The sequence below is a fragment of the Camelina sativa genome, chromosome 8, assembly GCF_000633955.1.
Source record: "Camelina sativa cultivar DH55 chromosome 8, Cs, whole genome shotgun sequence".
In the NCBI taxonomy this organism is placed as follows: domain Eukaryota; kingdom Viridiplantae; phylum Streptophyta; class Magnoliopsida; order Brassicales; family Brassicaceae; genus Camelina; species Camelina sativa.
This window is the reverse complement of record NC_025692.1, coordinates 22956507-22979465: the sequence shown is the minus strand read 5'-3', so window position 1 is coordinate 22979465 and position 22959 is coordinate 22956507. Positions and strand designations below refer to the sequence as shown.

The following is a 22959-nucleotide window of genomic DNA, read 5'->3' as shown; positions in this document are numbered from 1 at the left end:
TGCATACCCAGTTGAATAAAGGCCATGATATCGCCATTGATGTTGAAAGATCTGAGCTTTATTGCTGCGCTTGCATAGATCAAGTGTATGATCCTGAGTTCGACGAGATTGTTGTCTCTAAGCAGCTTGTTGGGTTGGGTATGTCTGTTAAATCAGGGGCTGATGTTGTTCCGGTTAGATCCAACAAGAAGAGGAGGTTGGACTCTCAGTTGATTATAGGATCCAAGTTTCTGGTCTCACCTCGAGATCGGAGGGAGAAATGGTCGTTTCCTTTGGGGTTAAGAGGTTTGAATAATCTTGGAAGCACTTGTTTCATGAATGCTGTGTTGCAAGCGCTTGTTCATGCTCCTCCTTTGAGAAACTTTTGGTTAAGTGGTCAGCACAATCGTGATCTTTGTCCGAGAAGAACAATGAGTTTGTTGTGTTTGCCCTGTGATCTTGATGTTATCTTCGCTGCTATGTTTTCCGGTGATAGGACTCCATATAGCCCAGCTCATTTGCTTCACAGGTTCGATTTTTAAACGTTATTCACTTTTCTATACAAAGTTTTCTAGAGGTTCAAAATGTATGTTAACGGTCACATTGCTATAGATGCTTATCTAAGTTTGTTAACATGAATTAATATCTTTATAGACATTATGTGATGCTGATTTGATATATTTTTTTGGCGTATGAAGTTGGTGGCAGCACTCAACAAATCTAGCAACATATGAGCAGCAGGATTCTCACGAGTTCTTCATTTCTCTATTGGATCGTATCCATGAGAACGAAGGAAAGTCGAAATGTTTGTATCAAGGTATATCTAATTTGGAAGAAAGACATGATGATGTGTTGTTTATGTATTGATGAAACCTTTTCAACATAGAATTTGATGATTCATGTAATTCCCTTTTGATACTGAAGAGTTTGTTGGTTTACTGTACAGATCATGAGGAGTGTCAGTGTATCACTCACAAAGCATTCTCTGGTCTTTTAAGATCAGATGTCACCTGCACAACGTGTGGATCCACATCAACAACATATGATCCATTTATCGACATTTCACTTACTTTAGATTCTGCGAATGGATTCTCTCACGCTGATTGCAGAAAGAACAGATATAGTGGTGGACCAAGCGTGAATGCAACCATGCCAACTCTCGCAGGTTGCTTAGATTTCTTCACAAGGTCAGAAAAACTTGGTCCGGACCAGAAACTAAACTGCCAAAGCTGTGGAGAAAAGCGAGAATCTTCAAAACAAATGTCCATAAGAAGACTTCCTCTGCTACTTTGCTTGCATGTAAAGCGTTTTGAACATTCTCTTACCCGTAAAACCTCAAGAAAAATTGATAGTTACTTGCAGTATCCGTTCCGCCTAAACATGTCACCTTACCTATCTTCATCCATCATTGGAAAGCGGTTTGGGAACAGGATGTTTGCCTTTGATGGAGAAGGCGAATATGACAGTTCATCATCTTCATCTCCATCAGCGGAATTTGAGATATTTGCGGTTGTAACTCACTCAGGGATGTTGGAATCGGGTCACTATGTGACCTACCTTAGGCTGAAAGGGTTGTGGTATAAATGTGATGATGCATGGATCAATGAGGTTGAAGAAGAAGTGGTGAGAGGATGCGAGTGTTATATGTTGTTCTATGCACAAGAGAAAGTGATTCAAAAGGCTCATAAGGAGTTGAGTTATCAAGTTATCTCCATGGCTGATGCATTTCCCTTTGCTGATTGCTGACTCTAGACTTGGCTAAAGATTTTGACGCATTTTCCCTTAATACTTTTTTTTTTTTTGATTTAAGGTTTATGCCAAATATTTCAAAGCCAAGTTTAGTGATAAAATTTATTTTTCATTACATCAGTGTTCAAGGTTACTACTACATCAGACTCCTTACGTCACGTCAGCTAAGAAATACGCGGACAAAGATGTTCAAGTTACACAAGTGATACTGTACATAAACATAGAATCAATCATCATCTTATGCTCAGCAAGTGGTTCTCAAATGGAACTATGAAAATGGAACTGTAAAAACACAAAATACAATTGTGTTTCTAAGATTCCAGACTCAGTACGAGACAAAAATCTTCATAGAAATAACATATCACGTGTCCTGCAGAAACCAAACAAACAATCATCTCATCTCACGCCTCGTTTGCGCCAATCTCTATCTCGTTCTCTGCTTCTATCATGATCATCTCTCTCATGACTTGAGCTCTTTGCTCTTCGTTCTCGGTCCTTGTTCAAGTCATATTGTTGCCTATCTCTGTCTCTGAGTCTGTCTTTTTCCAAGTCTGGTTGATTTCTGTGGCGGACTTTGGCTTCGATTCTGGCTCTCACTTCGGTATCTCTTTCTAGATGAATCTCTAGAATCTTCACGCCTCTCCCTTTTCTCCAGTAATACTCTCTCTGCAGTTGAGAAAAACATTGTTTATCTCGTTTGTAAACAAACAACTTTTTATGGATGTGGAAACAAATGTCTCCAATGTTTCATCCAGAAGGTAGTAACTTTTGAGTGTGTTAGTAAGAACTTACGATTTCCTGATAAGCCATCAGCTTCAAGCCTCTTTCGGTGGATTGCAACTTTTCTTTCTATCTCATCAGAGTTTTTCATCCCCTGTTCCTCCAGAGATTCTCTATACTCTATCAAAGCAACCTCTATCCGTCTAAGCTTTTGTCTGCAGTAATATAAAATGTAAAGGTAAGGCTACATATCATAATGGAGTAGCTACTGATACCTACATTTTTCTGATCAATTGATAAGCTTTTGCTTTTTCTAGATGAAAATTCCAAAAGCCAGAAATTCACCTCAATGGGATAGAACCAAATACCCTACCAAATCCTGCCACAGTTTTTATTGGTTTTGAGGCTCTAGCATCAACATGAAGGAATAGAACTTATATTTTGGTGTACTTTACTCCATACTTTTCCCATTTTACCTCTTTAATTATTAGTGCTGAAGATCAGAGTAGATCATGCAGATCATACCTTTGCTCCTCGTTGATTCCATTTTCAGGCTGGACACGAACACTTGGATCATCCTTGAGATCTTCTTCATCGGTCTTGAAAGTTATTCCACCAGCATTGTCCCTACCAGACGAGTAGCTCTTTTTTTGTTCATCATCAGTTTCAACCAAGGTATATGCATGTTACGACGTTTCTTCTATTTACTACTTGAAATGAAAAAACTTTGAACTAATTAAGATCATATGCTTCGATTCTGTATTTGTTTTCACCACACTTATAGTTTCTCTAGATATATATATATATAGATCAGACATTGATGAGTCCAATTCATTATTTGAATGGCAGGAAATGATGAGATTGAGGAAATCTTTCAAAGAGATGACTGAAACTACGAAAGACCTGCAGGATTATCTCATGGGAAAGGCTTATCTACCGGGGATGTCATTGAATGTATATGCATGCATGTTTCTTTAATAATTTTGGTTACTAGCCTAGGGGCCTCTGTTGCTGACTTGACTGAAACCATATGTAAAAAACCTGCAGGAGTTTTTTCTGACCAAGGCCCCGGATACTTCATCCTCCAAGGTATCTACATTTAATTATTTGTATTGTGTAGGCTGACAAAATGATGATTCTTTTACACTTTATAGTTTAGAGCTTTCTACTACTGACTTGACTCACAAAGAAATCCTGGTTCTTGTCCCTATAACGTATAGGAGGAGGAGGAGGAGGAGGAGGAGGAAGAAGAGGACGACGACGACGACGAGGAGGAGGAAGAAGACACACATGAGTGCTGTTTCAAAACTGAAGATGCAAATAGAAACAACGAGTTTACTATTTTAGCTAGGGGATTGGATGTTTCCCTTCCCAGAGATGTGATGAAGAGCACATTGACGAAATATTTTGAGTCCTGCGGATTTAAAGTCTTTAGGGTTTTTGTTCCCATAGAGTGTCTAACCGGTGAACGCTTAGGATTTGTTACTTGTTCCTCCTCTCCAATTTCTTTTTTTTTTTTTATTCCTTACTTTCACACCAGCTTTAGTAAAGATTGACCCTTTGTGTTATCCTCTTCTTTACTTTACAGATTTGCTTTCATTGATGTGAATGATGTACAAAGGGCTTTACAACTAGGTTACAAGGGAGTTCCTTTTACGCTGGCTATAAAGCAACAGGAATACACCACCTTCCCGAACTTTACCGGCTGTCAACATTGTGGTATTATTCTTATGGAGCGCCGTATGAAAAGATTCCTCGATGATCCGTGCCGGCGTCAGCGGCGTCTCACTCCTAATTGACTTGTTTTCTTAACCAGATGAAACTTTCTTATTTTATTTTCATGTGTTATCATCCTCATAAACATATATTACGGCTTGTACTAGCTATATTTAGTTGCAAAACTTCTGTTTGAATTCCGTGGTTTTAATTTATGTTATAAATTTTTGAAATCATGAATATGAGGAATTCGCTATAGCTTCCCGAGCGCAGAGAACAGTTTTGTATAGCTTCATGAATAGTATTTAGTAACTACACCTTTCTAATGACTTTGCCTAACACATCTCTATAGATTTGTGAGTACTCTAAGGTTGCAAATAGACCTATTGAGATTTGTGAGTACTGTAAGGTTGCAAATAGACCTATTTTACAGACATGGTGTATTTGGTTTTTACCCTCACCGCACAAAAAACTCTAAAACAGCGACATTTCTCTATGAGAAGTTTTACATATCACAAGATATCCGCAAGCCTTACTTACATGCCTTCATTGCTTAGACTTAATTAACTTTCCGAAATCTCCCACAATCCCATCTAACTTCTCAAGCTAACTAAACTATACCTTCCATCTAAAGATTTAAAACCAAACTATACATATATCTCGTTAAGTCGACATCCCGGTTCCACCATTTTCGAGAAAACATGAATCGCCTTATCAACCATTTTACCTTCCACAAGAACTCTACTTCAGCTGAGCTTAAAGAGACCATATCTTGCTTGTTAGGCTTCCAAGATACAACGGAAAAATGTTACAAATTGTCTTGTATCTCGATTCTCGACAAGCACACCGATCCGAGTTTGAGTATCCTCGAATATCAATTTTTGTTTTTATGTTCCACAAATGTCCCTGACCGATCTAACCTTTCAAGTAGCGTAAAACACCTTGTGAACAGCCTGGAGATGAGAGAATATCTTGGATGTAAAGAATACTGAGCTACTTTGGAGACAACAAAAGCAATGCTAGGTTTGAGGTTTCCCAACTAGATTTATTTGTTTTGCATCACCAAATAAAACTCTTTCAGATTGAGAGAGCTTCCGGTTCATTTCCATGAATAGTATCAGTAACTACACCTTTCTCATGAATCTTGCTTAACATCTCTGTAGATTTAACGGTTCATAGTTCATACCGTCAGTGTCCATAGCCATGCTTCTATCCAACACTACCTTACAAAAAGATTACTCGCTTTTTAAGAATAATGTACATACAGTAAAAAGCCTTCGTAAATGAAGGAACCATGATATTTTATAAATTAATTTTGATATTAGTTTGTATACATAAATTAATGTTTAATATTTTTATAGTATAAATTAATAATATATAGAGATATTTGTTATGATTAAATATATTCTAATAACTAGGGAAATTTTATATTTGCTTCCTTCCTTATATTGTTATTCGAAAATTTACTTTTTTTTTTCTTCTATATATATATATATCTTTTTCCTTTTTATAAATACTACTGTCTAGAAAAAATTAGAATTTAAAAATGTTAGTTAGTGAGATGGTAAAAATCTAAACTAATGAGCTTTCTGATCTCGATTGGTCATTTTATATCACACAATCTATATAAATATATCGGCGCATAGCAGAGATAAAATAACCTACTCTATGTACTTGCCTTAGGTTAACGGCAGAAACCGTTCCAACCAAACCGATTAACCCGACATTTACGGTTATCGGCGAGAACCGAAGTTATCTTGTCAAACCGAACGGCGCAATTGATTTGGTGATTCGGATATCGGTTCGGTAATCGGACCGATCGGTTTATCCACAACTATACCGGAGCCATATATAGATAATCTAACCCTAAGTTTTAACCCGTGTCTCACTTTGACTCCTTCGTCTCTGCCTCATTCGATCCCGATCATGGCGATTCCGACAAAGTTGTAACAGTTCATCAGTTCAGCCATCTTTCCGATCAATTTTCTCATTGCGTCTCTTCTCCTTCTTCAATTCTACATCTTCTCAATCTTATACTCGCCGATTACAACCTCAATTCACCGCAGCCATACAGGTCAGATCTTTGTTTCATCTTTCTCTGTTCTTCTAGGATTTGTTTGATTCTTTATTTGATTATTTTTGTTTTGGAGTCGAAAATCTGTGTAGAGAAATTGAAACCTAAACCCTAAATTTATGAAATCGATCGAGTGGGAGTTGCAGAAGAAAATCCTTAGCTTCAAACCAATCACAAATCATAAAAGAGACACCATAGCATGGCAGTTGATGGACTGCTTAGATGATTAGGGAATTAAGAAGGTATTTACGGTTACAGTTGATAATGCAAAGAACAATGACAAGGCTTTGGATTCTTTTAAGGATGTGTTACGGCTGAGAGGAGAAGAATCATTAGTTGCAGTGAAGTATGTCTGATCATCCTTCACTAGGCTTAAATCTTTTGCATTGAGGTGTGACACAAAAAAGTTGTGTAGAGGCAGTTTGCCAGTAGATGTTGTCACACGCTGGAACTCAACATATCTGATGTTGAATTCTGCTTTGAAGTTGAGGTTGGATTTTGAAAAGATGGAAGCTGAGGATAAGTTGTATTGCGATTACTTTGAAGAAGCGGATGAGAAGACAAAGATGAAACGAGTTGGGCCACCCACTTCTTCTGACTGGGAGGAAATATCAAGGCTAGTGAAGTTCCTGAAGATATTTTACCGGTGTACTCTGACATTCAGTGCTTCTAATTCAGTTACTTTCTCTTTATGTTACAATGAAATTGTTGACATTGAGAGGAATCTGATGAGTAAGTGTAGCAGTCCTGATGAGGAGATCAAAAAGCAAGCACATGTCATGAGAGATAAGTTTGAGAAGTATTGGGATGGACTAAACAACATGAACCCTTTAGTGATTGTGGCCAGTGTATTCGATCCTCGAAACAAGATGAAGTTTGCTTCCCTTTGCTTTGACCAGCTGTATGGTAAGGACACCATAGAGAGTAGGCACCTCAATGCCAAAATTTCAAGTGTACTCTCGAAACTGTATGATCATTATAGTTTCAAGCTGAACAAACCAGAAGACATCGAAGATTTTACAGATTCGCAAGTACGGCCTGAAAACTTTGAGATTTCAGATGATGAAGATGATTGTGAGGGGATGCTAGAAATATTTCATAAGGTGGTTGGATTGAGTAGTAGTGATGATAGCTGCAATGAGTTACAAATGTATCTAACCGAGAAACCTGAGCCAAGAGTAGAAAAAAAGTTGGGGATGTCTTTCGATGTACTCAGTTGGTGGAGGCGTAATAGCTGTAAGTTTCCAATCTTGTCCGAGATAGCTAGAGATGTTCTAGCCATTCAAGCCAAATATGTTGCTTCAGAGTCAGCTTTTAGTATGAGTGGGAGGGTGTTGGATTCGTATCAGAGTTCTTTAACTCCTTACATGGTTGAGCTTTTGTTGTGCACCCAACAATGGTTAAAGTGTTCTTATAAAGTTGAAGCAGCAGTAGCAAACTTGGCCCAAATGTTGGAAGAAGTTGAATTTTTTGAGTCTCTTGGTAAGTTTATCTTTTCTCTTTACTCTTTATTAATCATTTCAAATCTTTTCATAACTATAAGTCTATAACTAATCTCTTCCCTTTTGTTTGCTTGTGTAGATTCTCAAAATTCAATGGTTGCAAATCCATGATTCTTCATATCATGGCAGGTATGATTTGGTTCTCCTAACCTTTATATATTGTCAAGTTTTGATTCTGTTTTTGATTTATATTGTCAAGTCTTTCTTATGATGTTCATAGGTAGGTAGGAAGCTGCACTTTAGTCCTTTTTGATACGGAAAGCAGCCTTAACTATGGATCGGATAATACATACTTTAAAGCTGTGTTTTTGTCCTTTTTGACGCAGAAAGCAACCGTAACAATACTGACCTTGAAGCCGCCCTTTTGAGAACCTTTTGATGCATATTAACAACCTTTTTTGATGACTTGATGTAATGGTTTGTTATTAAACTAGCTTACGAGCTTCTGTAATTGTGTGTAATGGTCTGTACTGGTTTGTACAAGTAGCTTTAAGCTCACAACACAACTTTAAGCTACTAGTACAGAAACTTAACAGCTTATGTATGGTTGTACAACCTGAAAATGTCTTATTCGGGTTAAATATACTGAATTTGCTACAGGTTTCAGTTGTTCTCGGAAGACAAATAAAATCAGGTAACCGACCCGTTTAACCCGACTACCGACCGACCCGAACCGAATTCAATTTCGGGTCTATTCAGTGGAAATTTTCAATAACCGAATATTGGGCTAACCGAACAACCCGACCCGAAAAACCCGAATTCGCCGAACGCCCATGGCAACTATGTACTATACAAAAGTTAGACTAGAACTTAGTAATCATTTAAAATTTTAAATAGTAATATATTAACAAATACATAGTATACAAAAGTATTATAACATTTTAGTTTTGCTTATTTATACTTTTCAGTAACATTTATGTTGTTTAAAATTTTGTTCTAATAAGAAACAAAAGTTAAAGTTATCAGTGTTCAAAAAAGCGCTAGGCAGTATCAAGGCGGTAACCTAACGCCTAGAACACCTAATCGGGACCTAGACGGTTTTTAGGCGGTTTAGGCGTTTACAACATAAAACATTATATATATATATAATACCGCACCACTGCGTACTACACTTGATGAATAGTAAATAAAAAGCGGTCTGATTCGCAGATGAATTTTTCCGTCCAAACCGCTATAACCATTCACACACACTCTTAATCTTTTTGACAAAAAAAAATGTTTTTTTTAATCCACTGAAATTTTACATAGTTCATCATTAACATAAAACATTTTATTCATTCATATAAAATCAATCTTATTTGTTTTCCATGTACGTTGTACGGGTGGTATACTAGTTATTATATAAAGCTACTCATTAGCATGATCGTGACACGTGTCAATTGTATCGTTAAGATGTTGGCACTTGTCAGTTTTAAATTTATTAAAAAAAAAATTAAAATGTAAAAATTCAAAACCTATTCTAAAAAGGATTTATGTAAAAAAAAGATTAATATAATAAAGTAAAAATTAATAAAAATAAACTAAAATTTAATAATCTTAATTTTAAAGTTTAATTTGGTTAATGGGTAGGTTTGTTGTGGTCCAATGTTGACCAAAAAAAAAGTGTAAACCTTCCAACCAAATTTTGAGATATTTCACAAATGTAAATAATAAGATAGGCGATATGTTATTAATTGATTATATTAAAATATGTATATTTATTTCTTTTTTTAAAAGCAAATAAATTAAAATAATAATAAACTACAAATCTACATAATATATATATATATATACATATATATATATATACATATCTATATAAGAAGAATAACAAAAATAAATATTTTTAACTTTGAAAAAGTTAAATCATAATTACATATACTTCATAATACAACGATATTTTAATTGTTGATCTTTTAAATATTTTGTTTTGTATGTTATGCTAAATGTTTTTGTTCTTTGTTTGTAAAAAAAATTAAGTATAGATTTATGGATAATCATAGAATTAAACATTTTTGAAAAAATTCTTATAGATTTAGGACTTGGAGTCTATTTTGATCTTATCGATGTCTAAGATTGATGTTTTTGGGTTACCTCTACATTATACCCTTAGGGTTCAGTATTCTTGATTCAAGACGCAAATAATTGAAATTAGTGGGTTCAGCAGAAGAGATGGTGTTATGGTGATGGATATTAATTATAATATTATTTTCAAAATATGTTTTGACTAACATTACTCATTTTCTATATATTATATGTGAATTCTTAAACAATCAACAATGTTCTTCCCACCTCTCTAGGAATGTTAAAATGGATTTAAACCCACCCCATTTAAATCCAACTCATTAAAACCCACTCCATTTAAGTATAAACTCATTTAACCTTGTATATATTTCAAACCCATTTAAACATACACAGTCCCATTTAACATATTGAACCCATTTAAATATATAATTTTGGTGATAATGTGCAGTTTTGTGGCTTTGTAATTTTGGCGGGATTTTTTTTTTGTTTGTGAGAATATTTCTTAATGATGGAAAAATTCGGATTTTTCAGTTTTGGTGAGAAAATACGGTTTTGAGAAGAAAAAAACATTTTGATAACAAAAGACAATTTTTGTGTTTTTTTTTGCGGAAAACACGTTTACGGTTTTGGCGGGAAAAACACATTTTTACGGTTTTGATGGAAAAACACTTTTATTTTACGGTTTTGGTGGGAAAACTTTTTTTTACGGTTTTGGCGAGAAAACACGTTTTTGCGGTTTTGGCGGAAAAACACGTTTTTGCGATTTTTTGGTGGGAAAAAATGTTTTTGCTTTTTGGCGGGAAAACACTTTTTTTACGGTTTTGGCGAGAAAACACGGTTTTGAGAAAATATAATTTTATGTTTTTGGCTGGAAAATGTAATTTTACAATTTTGGCAGAAAATATAATTTTATATGATAAATTTTTAATAAAAATATCAATATAAATGAGTTTAGATGAATACCCCATTTATTTATCCGGATACATTTAGCACAAATTATCAAAACCATAGCGAGAACTACTCCGTCGAAATTTACTCCTTTGTTCTGTAGCTGAACATTTTCTTCTAAAACCTTATACTTCTCTACTCCGTAACGCTCGATCTCTTCCAAGAACACAGAACTGAAAGAAAGAAAGGTAATGGAAAGATTGTTTCTTTTGTTATTCAATCCTTGAAAGTTCAATAACAATTGCTCTTCTCTTTTATAGAGATTACATGGGTTTAACTTAGTCTCTAGAATTATCTAGGCCGTGACTAGCTGTCACGTGGCTTAATCATTGTCGCATGATTCAAGTAGTGCGAATCTGTTCTTTGTCTTCACATCCGTACCAGCTTGCTGTGCTAATCCTTTGTTTCTTATCCGATTTTGCAGGTAGCCGTTGAGCACACTTGGGTTTGCAGCTTTGTTCCCGAGCTTCAGTCTTAATGTTGGGCTTTGCAGTCTTAAGACCTTTTAACAAAGCTGTGCCGTTTTGCTCTGTTGTCTTTACAAGAACTAGCGTATCCAAATTCTCCGAATTCAAAGGTAACGATGAACTCCAATTCGAATCGATCGAATAACTTCATAATCCGAGCATGAGTAGCTTTAACAGAAACCAGATTTTTGCATCCATCGAGCCCTCTTAACGGATGAAAATCCCAACTTGAAGACGACGGTTCCAGAGAAATTGAGATTGGTATAGATTCAAAGGACTCATGTTTGATGTACAGTGAACAACAAACCGAAGAATGTTTAATACGATAACTTCGCTGTGGCTGATGAAAAAAAACAAGGAGCTGTAATAATGACGGCAAGTAACAGAACGGTTCTCCATTTTTATTCACATTACAGTTTCCGGATAAGAAACGTCAGTTTTAAATCACTAAGAACTCAAAACGCAGCATTTTATATGTTTCAAAAATTCATATCACTGCAGAAGAAAGCAAAATTACTCAACTAAGATTATCCAATAATATCCGCTTATCGATTGAGATCTTAACAACCAATGCATCTTCAAGCTCATTCCTAATCCTCCTGTCATCCTGAATCTCAGTGATGATTAATCATCTTTTTTTTTTTTTTTTTCAGGATGATTAATCATCTAACACAAAAAAAAAGAGAACTAAATTAATAAAATTTTTTACCATAAAGCCAAAGTAATAACGGATTATTTTAGAAGAAACATATATATACCTTACCTTAAATTCATAACTTCTGTAATGATGCCCTTGTGGCGTTCCAATCGAGTGAATCATTANGAATCTCAGTGATGATTAATCATTTTTTTTTTTTTTTTTTCAGGATGATTAATCATCTAACACAAAAAAAAAGAGAACTAAATTAATAAAATTTTTTACCATAAAGCCAAAGTAATAACGGATTATTTTAGAAGAAACATATATATACCTTACCTTAAATTCATAACTTCTGTAATGATGCCCTTGTGGCGTTCCAATCGAGTGAATCATTATCAGCAAAACAAGGTCCTTGGGTTTCTTGGATCTCAAAATACTCAATGCTCTCACAACCCTTTATCATCACTCCATGACCGGTTATGACAGCACAATGCTCATCTAACTTCTCGTAAAACATTTGCTGGATATCACCTTCGTTTAGACGGAAAACTGAGAAAGCTGTCTGGAAAAGGTTAAGTATTCGTAAGTATGAACACACAAAATCATAAGTTGGAAGAATTCAAATATGAATAGAGATTAGCGAACTTACGTTCTTTCTCCTTCTATCATTTAGTACACTGCAGAAACCAGAATAACCTGACACGTAAGAGAAGCACATTGCTACTTGCCCTATAGCTAGTCGCCTCTCTATAAATTTCTCAAACTCTTCATTCTCTTGAACCAATGTCAGCTTTGGGCGACGATGCACAATGAATTCACAATTATAATGATCGCGAAATAGAGTTGCAGCATCTTCACTCCTCGGCAATCCATTAATTTTCGAAAGAAATTTGGAATCGATCAAAGATGTAAGATCTGCTACCGTGGGTAACTTTCCAGTGTATCCATGTTGTTTCATGACAGCAGTTAGAGCTCGAGCAAAGGCATGGGCCCAACAATCATCTGAAAAACAAGACACAATCAATACCAAAACATATCACATAATCATTATCAAAACATATGACATAATCGATACCAAAACAGATGAAAGGCACAATCAATACAAAAACAAACACAATCAATATCAAAAACACGCAGTCAATACCAAAACAGATCACAACACACAGTCAATACCAAAACAGATCACATAATCGATACCAAAACAGATCATAAGACAATCAAATATCAAAACATATCACAAGACACAATCAATACCACAAACGCAATCAATACCACAATCAATACCAAAACAGATCATACAATCGACACCAGAACAGATCACAAGACACAATCAATACCAAAAAAAAATCACACAATCTATCATCAATACCTAAACAGATTACACAATTAATAACATATGACCAGACACAATCAGTACCAAAACAGATGAGAAGATGAAAAAAAAAATAGAGATCCGCAACTGAATTAGTTAACCAAAAGATGTTGAGGCGATAAATAGCTAAACATGCTAATTTATTTTGATGAAAGACAAACCTTCTTTTTGAGAGCTATGATGAGCCAACAAGCCCACTTTTTGTTCATCTGCAACCTCTTGAGACTCTGCAAGCTTCTGTTCTTCTATGGCTTTAAGGACAAAAGACTTCTCATTTATCTTTTCTTTCTTCTTTAGTTGTATCTCAAACGCCTGCATCATTCCAACTACCTGATTGTACTTGAGCTCATCAGAATCCAGCGACACATCTATAGTAGATGTGGTTGAAACTTGTCAGGCAGACTTCTGAGGAATTTCTTCACAAGCTTCTTGTCCTTATACCGTTTACCCAAGACTACAGCTTCTTGTGCAATACCACTCAACCGACTGCTGTAATCAGCGACTGACTCAGTTTCAGACATGTGCAAGTTTTCAAAATCTGATGCAAGATTGTCCAGCCTTGTACGTTTGACCCTACTTGTGCCCTCAAACGTGACTACCAGAATATCCCATGCTTCCTTGGTGGCTACACACCCTTGAACTTGATTGAAGATATCCCTAGACAGGGACTTGAAGATAACTGACAGTGCGTGTAAGTTATGTTTGGACTCCGCTTTTTCTTCTGCAGTCCATTTTTTCCTATGCTTAGAAACCATTTCCCCTTCCTCATTCTTCTCCGTAGGATGTGACCAACCATCTTCCACCGCAAACCAAGCTTCCATGTCAATGCTTGAGATGGCCTGCTTGATTGACACTTTCCAAAAACCAAAGCACTCAGGATCGAGTTTCAATGGTGATTGAACCGCAACAAAATCCAGTGATTTCTCCATACCCTTGTCGCAAGATCTCACCTGTTGAAAAAGGATATCAAAACCTTTTATCAGGTGTCCGCTCTGATACCAATTGTAAAGGTATAGAGAACCACAATTCAAACAACCCGCTTGGAAACGCGTCAAGCAAACGCTTTTATTCAATCTTATAAAAAACTTTTGTTGGTACAAGAAATGAACCTAAGCCTACTCTCCTATCTATCTAGCACAACACCCTGTGTAGATCTAAAAGAGTAAAACAACACACTCACCTTCTAAGCCTTTTTGATAATGCTTGAAGGTTTACAAATCTTACAACTTAATCCTCACGAGTGCTAGCTCTTTTTGTGGCTAACCCTCGTTTACTTATACCCGCACATATGATCTCTAACCTAGATCTATGTATATCTTAACTAAAAGGAAATATTACTTATCCCTAGGAAAATATCCTTCCTTATTTCTCTCGATCAAATATACTCTCAATATCTTCGTGTATATCTTAATCTCTTCTTCCTTCCTTCTCACGCATCTTGTCATCGCGCTCCACAATCTTTCTCCACATCAGCACGCCACGCCATGTCAGCATATCAGATCTCTGAGACACTTCACAGCTGCATGTTCCCTTCAGAGCTCTGTTGCACTTTGATGTTGTACTGTTTAGTTCCAAAAACTTATGTTTAAAAAACGTAGTTTGAAATTATATTTAAATTTATGGTTTGCTTTCTCTTTCTGAGCGCAGAGAACAGTGTTGCATGTAGCTTCGTGAATAGTATTATTAACTACACCCTTCTCATGAATGTTTGCCTAATTAACATCTTTATTTAACGATGATTTACACCCGCACCCGCTTTGTGAGTTTAATGTTGCACATCGAACTATTTTGCAAACATGGTGTACTCATCGCACAAACTCTCAAACAGAGACATGTTACTGTTTCTCTATCCTTTCACCGGGATGTTTGACATATCACAAGATATACGACAAAGCCTTGCTTACATGCCTTAATTTGCTCAACGTTCTAACCAAATATGATACACCCCTCGATAACTTTCCGACATCTCCACAATCCCATCTAACTTATCAAGCTAAACTAAAAGACTCATATGATCCGTGTGGCTATCGATTTGTCGGAGACATTTGCTATGAGGAGGTTTGCAAAGTTGCATCAGTCATCACATCTGCTAAAGTTGGCGGAGGAATCACGATGGCCTTACTCATGCTTGTATCCAACACTTTAACCGCAGCCAAGAGAAATCACAAAATTCATGCAACCTTAAAAGAACATTACTGCCGGCCTTTTTTTCTTTTCTTTTTTTTCCGGTTTTTTGCGGGTTTGTAGTTGTCCGGTTTTTACTTTTTAATGGTAACCCAGACCGGAATGTCCACCGGGTCGTGGTTGGACCGGTCCGGGTTTAAAAACATTGCTGAAAAGTTAATCATTGCTCAATCACCTACCTCCTTATTGTCCTAGTAAACAGTTTTCTAAGAATATCTAGCCATCATTGATTGATAAAATTCTCTTAATCATAAAAAAAAAAACATCACTTTCTTGGGATGCAAAACATGCATGATTGAATATTTTTCTCCATCCAAGCCAATCTTCTCTCAAAGCTCAACACACTTGTATGCATATTCCTTGCATCAATCTCAGCGACCATAGCACAAACCCGTAAAAGAATGTAGTAATCCGCGTGAGCCGCGTATATCAGTGCCCCATGTCTGTTATCAGTCTTATTATCGCTTTCTCTTTGTCGTGATTAATATGATTATCTGGTGATGGCGGCTCATCACAATCGCTTTTTCTTGAACGACGACTGCTACAAAAGTTGTTGTCTCTATCCCTCAACTTGTCATCGTTCAAGGACATTTGGTTAAATGATAAATCATCTTCGTCCCAGTCTCTTCCCCTCTTGGATGGAATCCTAGACAATGCGGATTCCTACAAAATGAGATGCATGGTTTATATAATTAATTAAGAACTACCTCATGCAGATTAAGAAATCATTTACCGTTAATTATCTAGTACTAAACAAAATTCAACTAATAAAGAAAACAATCTGCAGAATGGTCAATTCCAATTATGCCACAGTATAATTTTTCACCTCTGTCTATCGGGTGGTAACTATTCCACAGATGATCAACAGTTCTGTAAGTGTCATCAGCTGATGCTTCTACTAAGCCAGCAAACATCTCGTTTTGCCCGTGCAATAAATATGACATAAGATCCTTTTCATATTCTGCAAAAGGAGAATTAAGGACAATTCAGTAAGCTTAATTAGGATATAGAGAAAGAGAGACATCATCACATCCGAATAGCTACGATAATTATAGACATGACACAGACACGAGTGGGAAACCTGAGCTCGTTCTTGGATAGATACAAATCCGAAGGCATTGACCAGTTCTGTAAGAGACATACCAGATCAAGAAGAGCAGCCTTTTCCTTGGGAATAATAATAGACAACCGCTCTAGATAGTTTGAAGCAATACCATAGAAATTCACAGGAGGCAAAGGCAAACCGGTGACATCGGCAATGGAAGCGGCCTGAGCTTCTAATCTCTGAGCAGAAACAATCTGAACAGGCCTAAACATAACGGTCGCAGACACAGGACACGCAGGTGATCTCTCTCCCATTTGCTCTCGAATCTTGAGAAAAGAAGAAAGATAAGGGACATCTCCTTGCCTGCCCATCTCACTAAATCAGTGGGTAGAATGGGTGATCCTGCTTTGTGGGAAGCAAGGAAAGATATCGCCAGGGAAGAAGATAAAGGCAGAGACTTCTTAAGCAGACTTACCCATATCGTTACTGCTCTTTTACCATGTAAGTTGTGAGGTTCTTCTTCTTCTTCTTCGGCTTTACTACCTTTACGCCGTCGCCGCTTAACCACCTTTGATTGGAGCAGCTCGGAGTCACGAATGGCCTTATCAGCCCAATCATCATCGAAGACCTCTGAGAGAGACACAAACCGTAAGCAGATGGGTCCGACCAAACCAATAACCAATGGCGTCACTTTGAATTTCTCAACCAACGCCTCGCACTGATAAGTTATCATCATCAGTAAACCTTTAAATTTAATTATTAAGTAATTACAATTCATTAGTAATTAAAAACTCATTTTTCACTTGCATTTGTTATTAAACATCATAACATAATTACATATTTCTTCTATTCACAAATCAAGTTTTGACACTTCTAATCATCATTGGCAATGTCACTCCCAACTCTTCTGCATATTTCTTCCAGAGACTCTCGAACAATGCGTCTCGAGCAGAGATCACAATCTTCGACAAGCAACCTGTTTCCTTGGAGACAAGATCAAACTTTTCCGAAAGCTCTATCACTGACTTCTTCAATTGCTCCAACAACAAAATATTAGGAACCGACCCTTCTTGTACCGCCGTGTTTAACTTCTTCACACTGGTTTCAACAGCCTCGAGATCTTTAATAACCGTGAATTTGTCTGATAAGGGTGTGTTTTTGATCTCCGGGTTAACCTCGTTCTGCAATTCCATGAAAGCTTGTGCCCATGGAAGCTCCTCCATCTCCTTTGAAACTCTTAGATAGAATAGGTTCTTGGAAGAACCTGAAAACGCTGCAGCAAACACGCTGAATATGTATAAAGTCTTGACCTTTACACCGTATAGAGCTCGTAAGAGGACTTTAGCTTTCACAGAGTGTTTCTTCTTAGCCTTCTTGGATAGATGATGTTGATGATCCATCGATTCAACAAGCCTAGTCAAAACAGCTCCGCAGTTTTGGATTCTCGGGTTCTTGGAGACCATGTGCTGATTCCAACTGTCCATGTACGATAACTGGAGTTCCTTTGTCTCGAGCTTACTAAAAGCGAACTTGAGCAATAGGTTTCCATGGTTGAGACGATCGAGCTCTGAGGTGAAGGCGTTGCATAGTTCAAGCAGCTTCAAGCTAATGTCAGAGTATATATAAATCAGATTTTCCTCCAAGTCAGATACAGAAAGCTCCAGACCCTTCACGAGTGACCTGATACTCTTGTGTGTCTCGCAAAGAGACTCCATGGCTTGTATCATCCAAGAAACGCTAACGATATCATTCTTATCCTTTGGTATAAGTTGTCTAATCGATACCGTCAAGTTTGTCTCGAAATTGTTCAACAGCGAGAGAAGCTTTGGCGATAATCCAGCATCGTTGGTCTTCTTAAACAGAATCTTGAACGGGTTTTTTAAGCGGAAGAACCGGAGAGAAGGATCTTGTTTACAATTTTGGCTCATATTACCTGAAAAACACACATGCAAAAAAAAGAAGAAACAGAGTTAGTAGTCTGAAACAGTGAACAAACACAAATAACGTTGTTCTGAATCCTGATTTAAATATTGCCCATCAAGCTTGAATTCCATATAAGATTTTCAATAGCTGTAACGCCAACAACGTTCAAATAGATAGACGTCAAGAATGAGCAGACAAAACATAACTTTCGGTAAACCAAACAAGAAGCAGGTCTTAAAACTCCGAGTTCCAAAGATTGGTTAATTTCACATCCAAATTGACATTAAGAAAAAGTAGCAAACTCGCCGATAATTAACATGACCAACGATTTACTCACCTAAAGAGAGAGTCTCTTCGGCTATGTTACCGCTTACTTCAATGGGTGGGCTAATTCAACAACCGAAGATATGAAAGGAGAGAACAAAAACAAAAGAAAAACTAATCTAACTTTGCAGAGGAAAGAACTAAGAAAGTATAAATACGAGGATGGGTTTAGTTCTTACCGAGTAGAAGTATATAATAGGGATTCGAACTGTCGAGGAAATGTAGAGACTTGAAACGCGTTCTTATAGGAGGACGGAATCAAAATCAACTAAACTTGCCGTGTTCTGCAGATCAACGCAATCAACAACAACAACTTTAACTCCCTTCCGCGTTGGTTTTGCTACTGCTAGTTGTAAAGGACTTGCTACGCGGCACTGACTAAGAATACAGACAAACATATACAGTTAGGGATTTAGGATGTCTTAATTGTCACGCAGTCGTTGACATTTGTCACTATACCACTAATAAAAAAAAGCAAAAGTGGTAAGTGTATTTATAGCCGCCGGTGATATTTCATTATTTCTCAATCTGAGGGCTAGAAAGTTCTGGTTTCTGCTCGAAAATAATTGTTTATTTTGGGGGTATATTTGTCATTCTGTCTTCGTATTTCTTATAAGCTCCAGGCCCATGTCACTGGGCTCTTTTTGCAAGAAAATAACATGCGACTTGTGAGTTTGATAGACCAACATGTGGATCCATCTATCATCTTCATAGACGAATGCTCTGCTTTCTTGTGAAGTTATTGTTGAACTTGAAGAAACTTATCCAAACAGAACCAATGCTAAAAACGGTCCGATAAAAGCCGTCATAGCATCTCTATCATTTGGATCACGTGAACAACTGTGACCTCTTCTTATCAGAAGATAATATCCAATTCAGTATATTTTTATTATTTAACGCAATGATGAAACAGCTAAGGAATAGTACACATGGATCCATTTTGGGTACCGCTGAGAGTGACCACCACGACGTTGATCGATCCATTGGGGATATGTATGACATGTGTGAGTGTGAATATAAACTCCGATCATCATCTTATGTTGAAAATAACAGGTAGGTTGGTCCACTGTCCACACATCTTATAATCCTACCATTGTTATCAGGCGTAGACATATTCGTCTTGATGTCTAACAAAATAACAAAACCATTACCGTTATCATATTAACACTGTTTATGTATACGTTGGTGATGTTTGGGACGACATAGATATATACACAGAGAAATTTCATAATTAGACAGTGAGCTAGGGATTTTAGCCTAACCAAAAAGAATTAAGATAATAATTATGTCACATACAATAAAAAAAATTGATTAACATAAAAAAAAAATTTTTTAAGAACTAATGGTCGGAAAATTTTCAGTTCCTCCTCATACATCTTTTTATCTACGGTCTCTTGAACTTTCACTTTCGCTCGTCTCAGCCACAGCGGCTGAAATTTCAGTCTGTCGCTGGTTATAATCACGGCTTGCATGCTCTCTCGTGGCTCGTCGTTCCTGCTAAAAGTATACTCTGTGAGCAAATAAAACGGTTTACTTCAAATGTTTATTGTGAGTGATTATAAATACTTACGTCACGATAGAACAAGTCTTCAGCTTCAAGCATGTGTATAATATGACCCATTTTAGGTCTCTTATTCGCATCCGGATCCACACAACGCAGCGCCACGAGCAACACACGTTTAAGAGCTTTTGAAGTTGGCGGTTCTGGTATTTTAGGATCGACTACTTCCTCAGACCTTCGGTTTCCAACCATTGATTTCAACCACTCAACCAAATTCACCTAACAAAACGAGACAATCAAGAACCGATAATAGAAGGAACAAGCACACCGTTTTGAAACCTTAGAAGAAAAAAAGATACCTCTCCTTGAGGTCGACTATAATCAACAGGGTTTCTTCCGGTGATTATCTCCATGATTAATATCCCAAAACTATAGATATCACTCTTTTCGGTCAGCATTCCCGTGCAAGCATACTCAGGTGCTACATATCTACATAAGAAAGAAACCAGTCAAGGAATAATTAAAAATGTGTTTCAAGAACTTGGTATCCTTAAAGCTATCCAACTTGATAAGCAAAACTAAACAATTTACCCGAAAGTGCCCATTACACGTGTTGTCACGTAACTGCTCTCAGAGAACAGCAGCTTAGCAAGTCCAAAATCTGATACCTTAGCATTCCATTGACGATCAAGCAAGATATTACTTGATTTAATGTCCCGATGAACCACTTTCGGTTCAAGACCTTCGTGTAGATACGCCAATCTGTGGGAATACCAACAAAGAAATTACATAAAAAGAAGAATTCACAAAAATGAAAGTTGTCAATCGGGTCTCGAAAGTGTTACCCTTTAGCCATGCCAAGTATTATGTTCATACGGATATCCCAAGTCAGTGGACTTTTGTCACCAACATCACCATGAATCCATTGCTCCAAGTTTCCATTATCAACGTAGTCATACACAAGCATCCTAATTTCCCAAACCATAAAGAGTAGAGTTATCTATCACAAAATGTAACGAGCAAAAGTCCACATAACGCATGCGGGGTTCTGTTTTTTACCTGTATGCACCTTCAACGCAGTATCCTAAAAGCCTAACGAGATTCTTATGCCGTACACGCCCAATGGCTTCCACTTCCACTCTAAACTCCTTCTCAGCTTGACCCCTTCCAACATTATTATTACAGACTGGTTTAGATTACAAACCAAAATCACAAGGGACTCATTAATTACACAACACAACAAACACATTCCAAGGACCACATTCTTCCCCTAGACAAGACATTGTATACTCATCAAAGTACAAAGAACACTAAAAAAACCATTCCTATTGTTAAAAAAATAATTTTTTGACAGTTGGAAAGTTTCAGAATTGTAATGTAAAAAAAAAAAATCAAAACTTGATCAAAGTAGTACCTGTTGTTAAGAAGATTCTTGACAGCGACTTTAGTTCCATCAGTTAAAACGCCACTGTACACAATCCCATAACCACCTTCTCCGATCACATTCTCTTCACACAATCCATTGGTAGCAGCTTCAAGCTCACGAAGAGTATACCATCTTCCCCAACCAAGATGCGAAACCTCAGGTCCAACACAACCACTCCCTGAAAACGAAGCCGTTTCACTTGCACTCACTGTTCCTCTGCTTTCACCGCTCGAGAACACAACGCGGTGCTCGATCTTCCCGATATCGACTTGGATCTCCGCCGCAACGGGCTGCGTCGGATGGTGGTAATGGTCTTGCGCCGGAGAAGGCCTAACGATCTCCTGAATCTCTTTGGAAACCGGCGGGGTCGCTACCGCTGCGGACGCGAAATCGGCGTGACGCGGCTTGCGGTGTCTCCGGCGAGAGGTTAAACAGAGGGAGAGGAAGAAGAGAGCGATGACGATAAGAGATCCCAGTAATATACCGATGACGACCCAAAGCTTAAGACCAAAGATCGATGTTGGTTTGGAGAGCTCGTTGTTGATGGAGTCAGGATTGAATAAAGACATCGTCATTCGAATCATTCGCCGGAAAAGAATAAAACTTTCCGGCGAATCAATGGATATGGATATGGGTAATAATAATAATCAGTTAAATCACAGTTGCATGTTGTGGCTTTAGGCAAAACAACGAAAAAAACAGAGAGAGAGAGAAGAATCGAACAGAACCGAAAACAGAGGATTGAGTAAAAAACAAAGAGACGAAATAAACAAATTCAAATCGAATAATTTAATTTAGATTAAAATTTTTACAATTTTTGAAGAAATTTAAAGAAAAGGCTCTCTCTCAGTGTTGTTGTCTGTTGAATGTAATCTCTCTCTCTCTCTCTCAGAGAGAGAGAAGTGTGTATGGATGATGAGCTGTCGTCTGATTCTATCTCTCCGTTGTTGTATAACTACGCATTTTAGTGACGGCGACGTTGATTAAATGACGTTGTTACCCTTTTAGGTTAGGCGAAAAGGCAGCGAGACCTACGTATTCCCGAAGGGGTTTGTTTGTAATTAACACAAACGGCGAGATGACCGAACTATAAATACAAGTTGATGATATAAGTACAATTTTTGTGGACAGTTTACTTTAAGTTTGTTTTCTTATCCTAGAAGAAAATAATTTACTTACTACAGATTTTCATATTTAAAAGCTCGTCAAATTAAAATAATGTAAACTCTCTCTGTTATGTTCGTTTGATCACAAGAAACATTATTGTATGTGTAAACACACATTAAAATTATTTTGAAGGAAGATACGTTTGGTTTTCAGTACTGCTATTTAGAATTAGTTTTTTTTGAGAAAAAGGAATCAAAAGATTTTTGTTATACCGAAGA

At 37.0% G+C, this 22959-nt stretch overlaps 5 protein-coding genes, 1 long non-coding RNA gene and 1 pseudogene across 8 annotated transcripts; 3 read left to right on the top strand and 4 right to left on the bottom strand.

Annotated features, from left to right (window-relative positions):
• On the top strand, window positions 7-1843 carry LOC104709844 (ubiquitin carboxyl-terminal hydrolase 22-like). Its single transcript, XM_010426396.2, has 3 exons — window positions 7-508; window positions 678-796; window positions 926-1843. Exons 1-3 carry the CDS (start codon window positions 141-143, stop codon window positions 1723-1725), a joined length of 1287 nt encoding a protein of 428 aa, XP_010424698.2. The 5' UTR covers window positions 7-140; the 3' UTR covers window positions 1726-1843.
• On the top strand, window positions 2633-3952 carry LOC104709842. The gene is made up of 6 exons (XR_002033115.1): window positions 2633-2686; window positions 2766-2894; window positions 3002-3123; window positions 3298-3402; window positions 3496-3537; window positions 3669-3952. It is a non-coding gene; the product is annotated as an uncharacterized LOC104709842 (long non-coding RNA).
• On the top strand, window positions 6745-7851 carry LOC104709841 (zinc finger BED domain-containing protein RICESLEEPER 2-like). Its single transcript, XM_010426393.1, has 2 exons — window positions 6745-7720; window positions 7820-7851. The coding sequence occupies exons 1-2, from the start codon at window positions 6745-6747 to the stop codon at window positions 7849-7851; spliced, it is 1008 nt and encodes a 335-aa protein (XP_010424695.1).
• Window positions 12142-12795, bottom strand: LOC104709840. Its single transcript, XM_019229128.1, has 2 exons — window positions 12449-12795; window positions 12142-12361 (listed from the first exon to the last, which is right to left on the bottom strand). Exons 1-2 carry the CDS (start codon window positions 12755-12757, stop codon window positions 12143-12145), a joined length of 528 nt encoding a protein of 175 aa, XP_019084673.1. The 5' UTR covers window positions 12758-12795; the 3' UTR covers window position 12142.
• Window positions 16327-17202, bottom strand: LOC104708019 (annotated as a pseudogene).
• Window positions 17133-19105, bottom strand: LOC104708020 (protein BPS1, chloroplastic-like). Of its 2 annotated transcripts, XM_010424504.2 has the most exons (3): window positions 18827-19104; window positions 18661-18710; window positions 17133-18333 (listed from the first exon to the last, which is right to left on the bottom strand). In XM_010424504.2, the coding sequence occupies exon 3, from the start codon at window positions 18326-18328 to the stop codon at window positions 17258-17260; it is 1071 nt and encodes a 356-aa protein (XP_010422806.1). In that variant the 5' UTR covers window positions 18329-18333; window positions 18661-18710; window positions 18827-19104; the 3' UTR covers window positions 17133-17257. The 2 variants fall into 2 exon arrangements, with proteins under 2 accessions (XP_010422806.1, XP_010422807.1); XM_010424505.2 differs by lacking the exon at window positions 18661-18710 and having other exon boundaries at window positions 18827-19105.
• Window positions 19859-22512, bottom strand: LOC104708018 (probable serine/threonine-protein kinase At1g01540). Of its 2 annotated transcripts, none has more exons than XM_010424502.2 (7): window positions 21563-22512; window positions 21208-21312; window positions 20994-21116; window positions 20740-20910; window positions 20508-20637; window positions 20218-20427; window positions 19859-20144 (listed from the first exon to the last, which is right to left on the bottom strand). In XM_010424502.2, exons 1-7 carry the CDS (start codon window positions 22156-22158, stop codon window positions 20028-20030), a joined length of 1452 nt encoding a protein of 483 aa, XP_010422804.1. In that variant the 5' UTR covers window positions 22159-22512; the 3' UTR covers window positions 19859-20027. The 2 variants fall into 2 exon arrangements, with proteins under 2 accessions (XP_010422804.1, XP_010422805.1); XM_010424503.2 differs by having other exon boundaries at window positions 19859-20141.

Bases quoted from the DNA above. Each gene is read 5' to 3' on its own strand.
- LOC104709844 (XM_010426396.2), top strand. From the start codon at position 141: ATGTCTGTTAAATCAGGGGCTGATGTTGTTCCGGTTAGATCCAACAAG. The intron at 509-677 runs GTTCGATTTTTA...TGGCGTATGAAG, and splicing joins CCAGCTCATTTGCTTCACAG to TTGGTGGCAGCACTCAACAA. The intron at 797-925 runs GTATATCTAATT...TTTACTGTACAG, and splicing joins GTCGAAATGTTTGTATCAAG to ATCATGAGGAGTGTCAGTGT.
- LOC104709841 (XM_010426393.1), top strand. From the start codon at position 6,745: ATGGAAGCTGAGGATAAGTTGTATTGCGATTACTTTGAAGAAGCGGAT. The intron at 7,721-7,819 runs GTAAGTTTATCT...TTGCTTGTGTAG, and splicing joins TGAATTTTTTGAGTCTCTTG to ATTCTCAAAATTCAATGGTT.
- LOC104709840 (XM_019229128.1), bottom strand. From the start codon at position 12,757: ATGAAACAACATGGATACACTGGAAAGTTACCCACGGTAGCAGATCTT. The intron at 12,362-12,448 runs GTAAGTTCGCTA...AACCTTTTCCAG, and splicing joins ATGATAGAAGGAGAAAGAAC to ACAGCTTTCTCAGTTTTCCG.
- LOC104708020 (XM_010424505.2), bottom strand. From the start codon at position 18,328: ATGAGCCAAAATTGTAAACAAGATCCTTCTCTCCGGTTCTTCCGCTTA.
- LOC104708018 (XM_010424502.2), bottom strand. From the start codon at position 22,158: ATGATTCGAATGACGATGTCTTTATTCAATCCTGACTCCATCAACAAC. The intron at 21,313-21,562 runs GTACTACTTTGA...TAATGTTGGAAG, and splicing joins AAGAATCTTCTTAACAACAG to GGGTCAAGCTGAGAAGGAGT. The intron at 20,638-20,739 runs GTAAATTGTTTA...TTTCTTATGTAG, and splicing joins CGTGTAATGGGCACTTTCGG to ATATGTAGCACCTGAGTATG.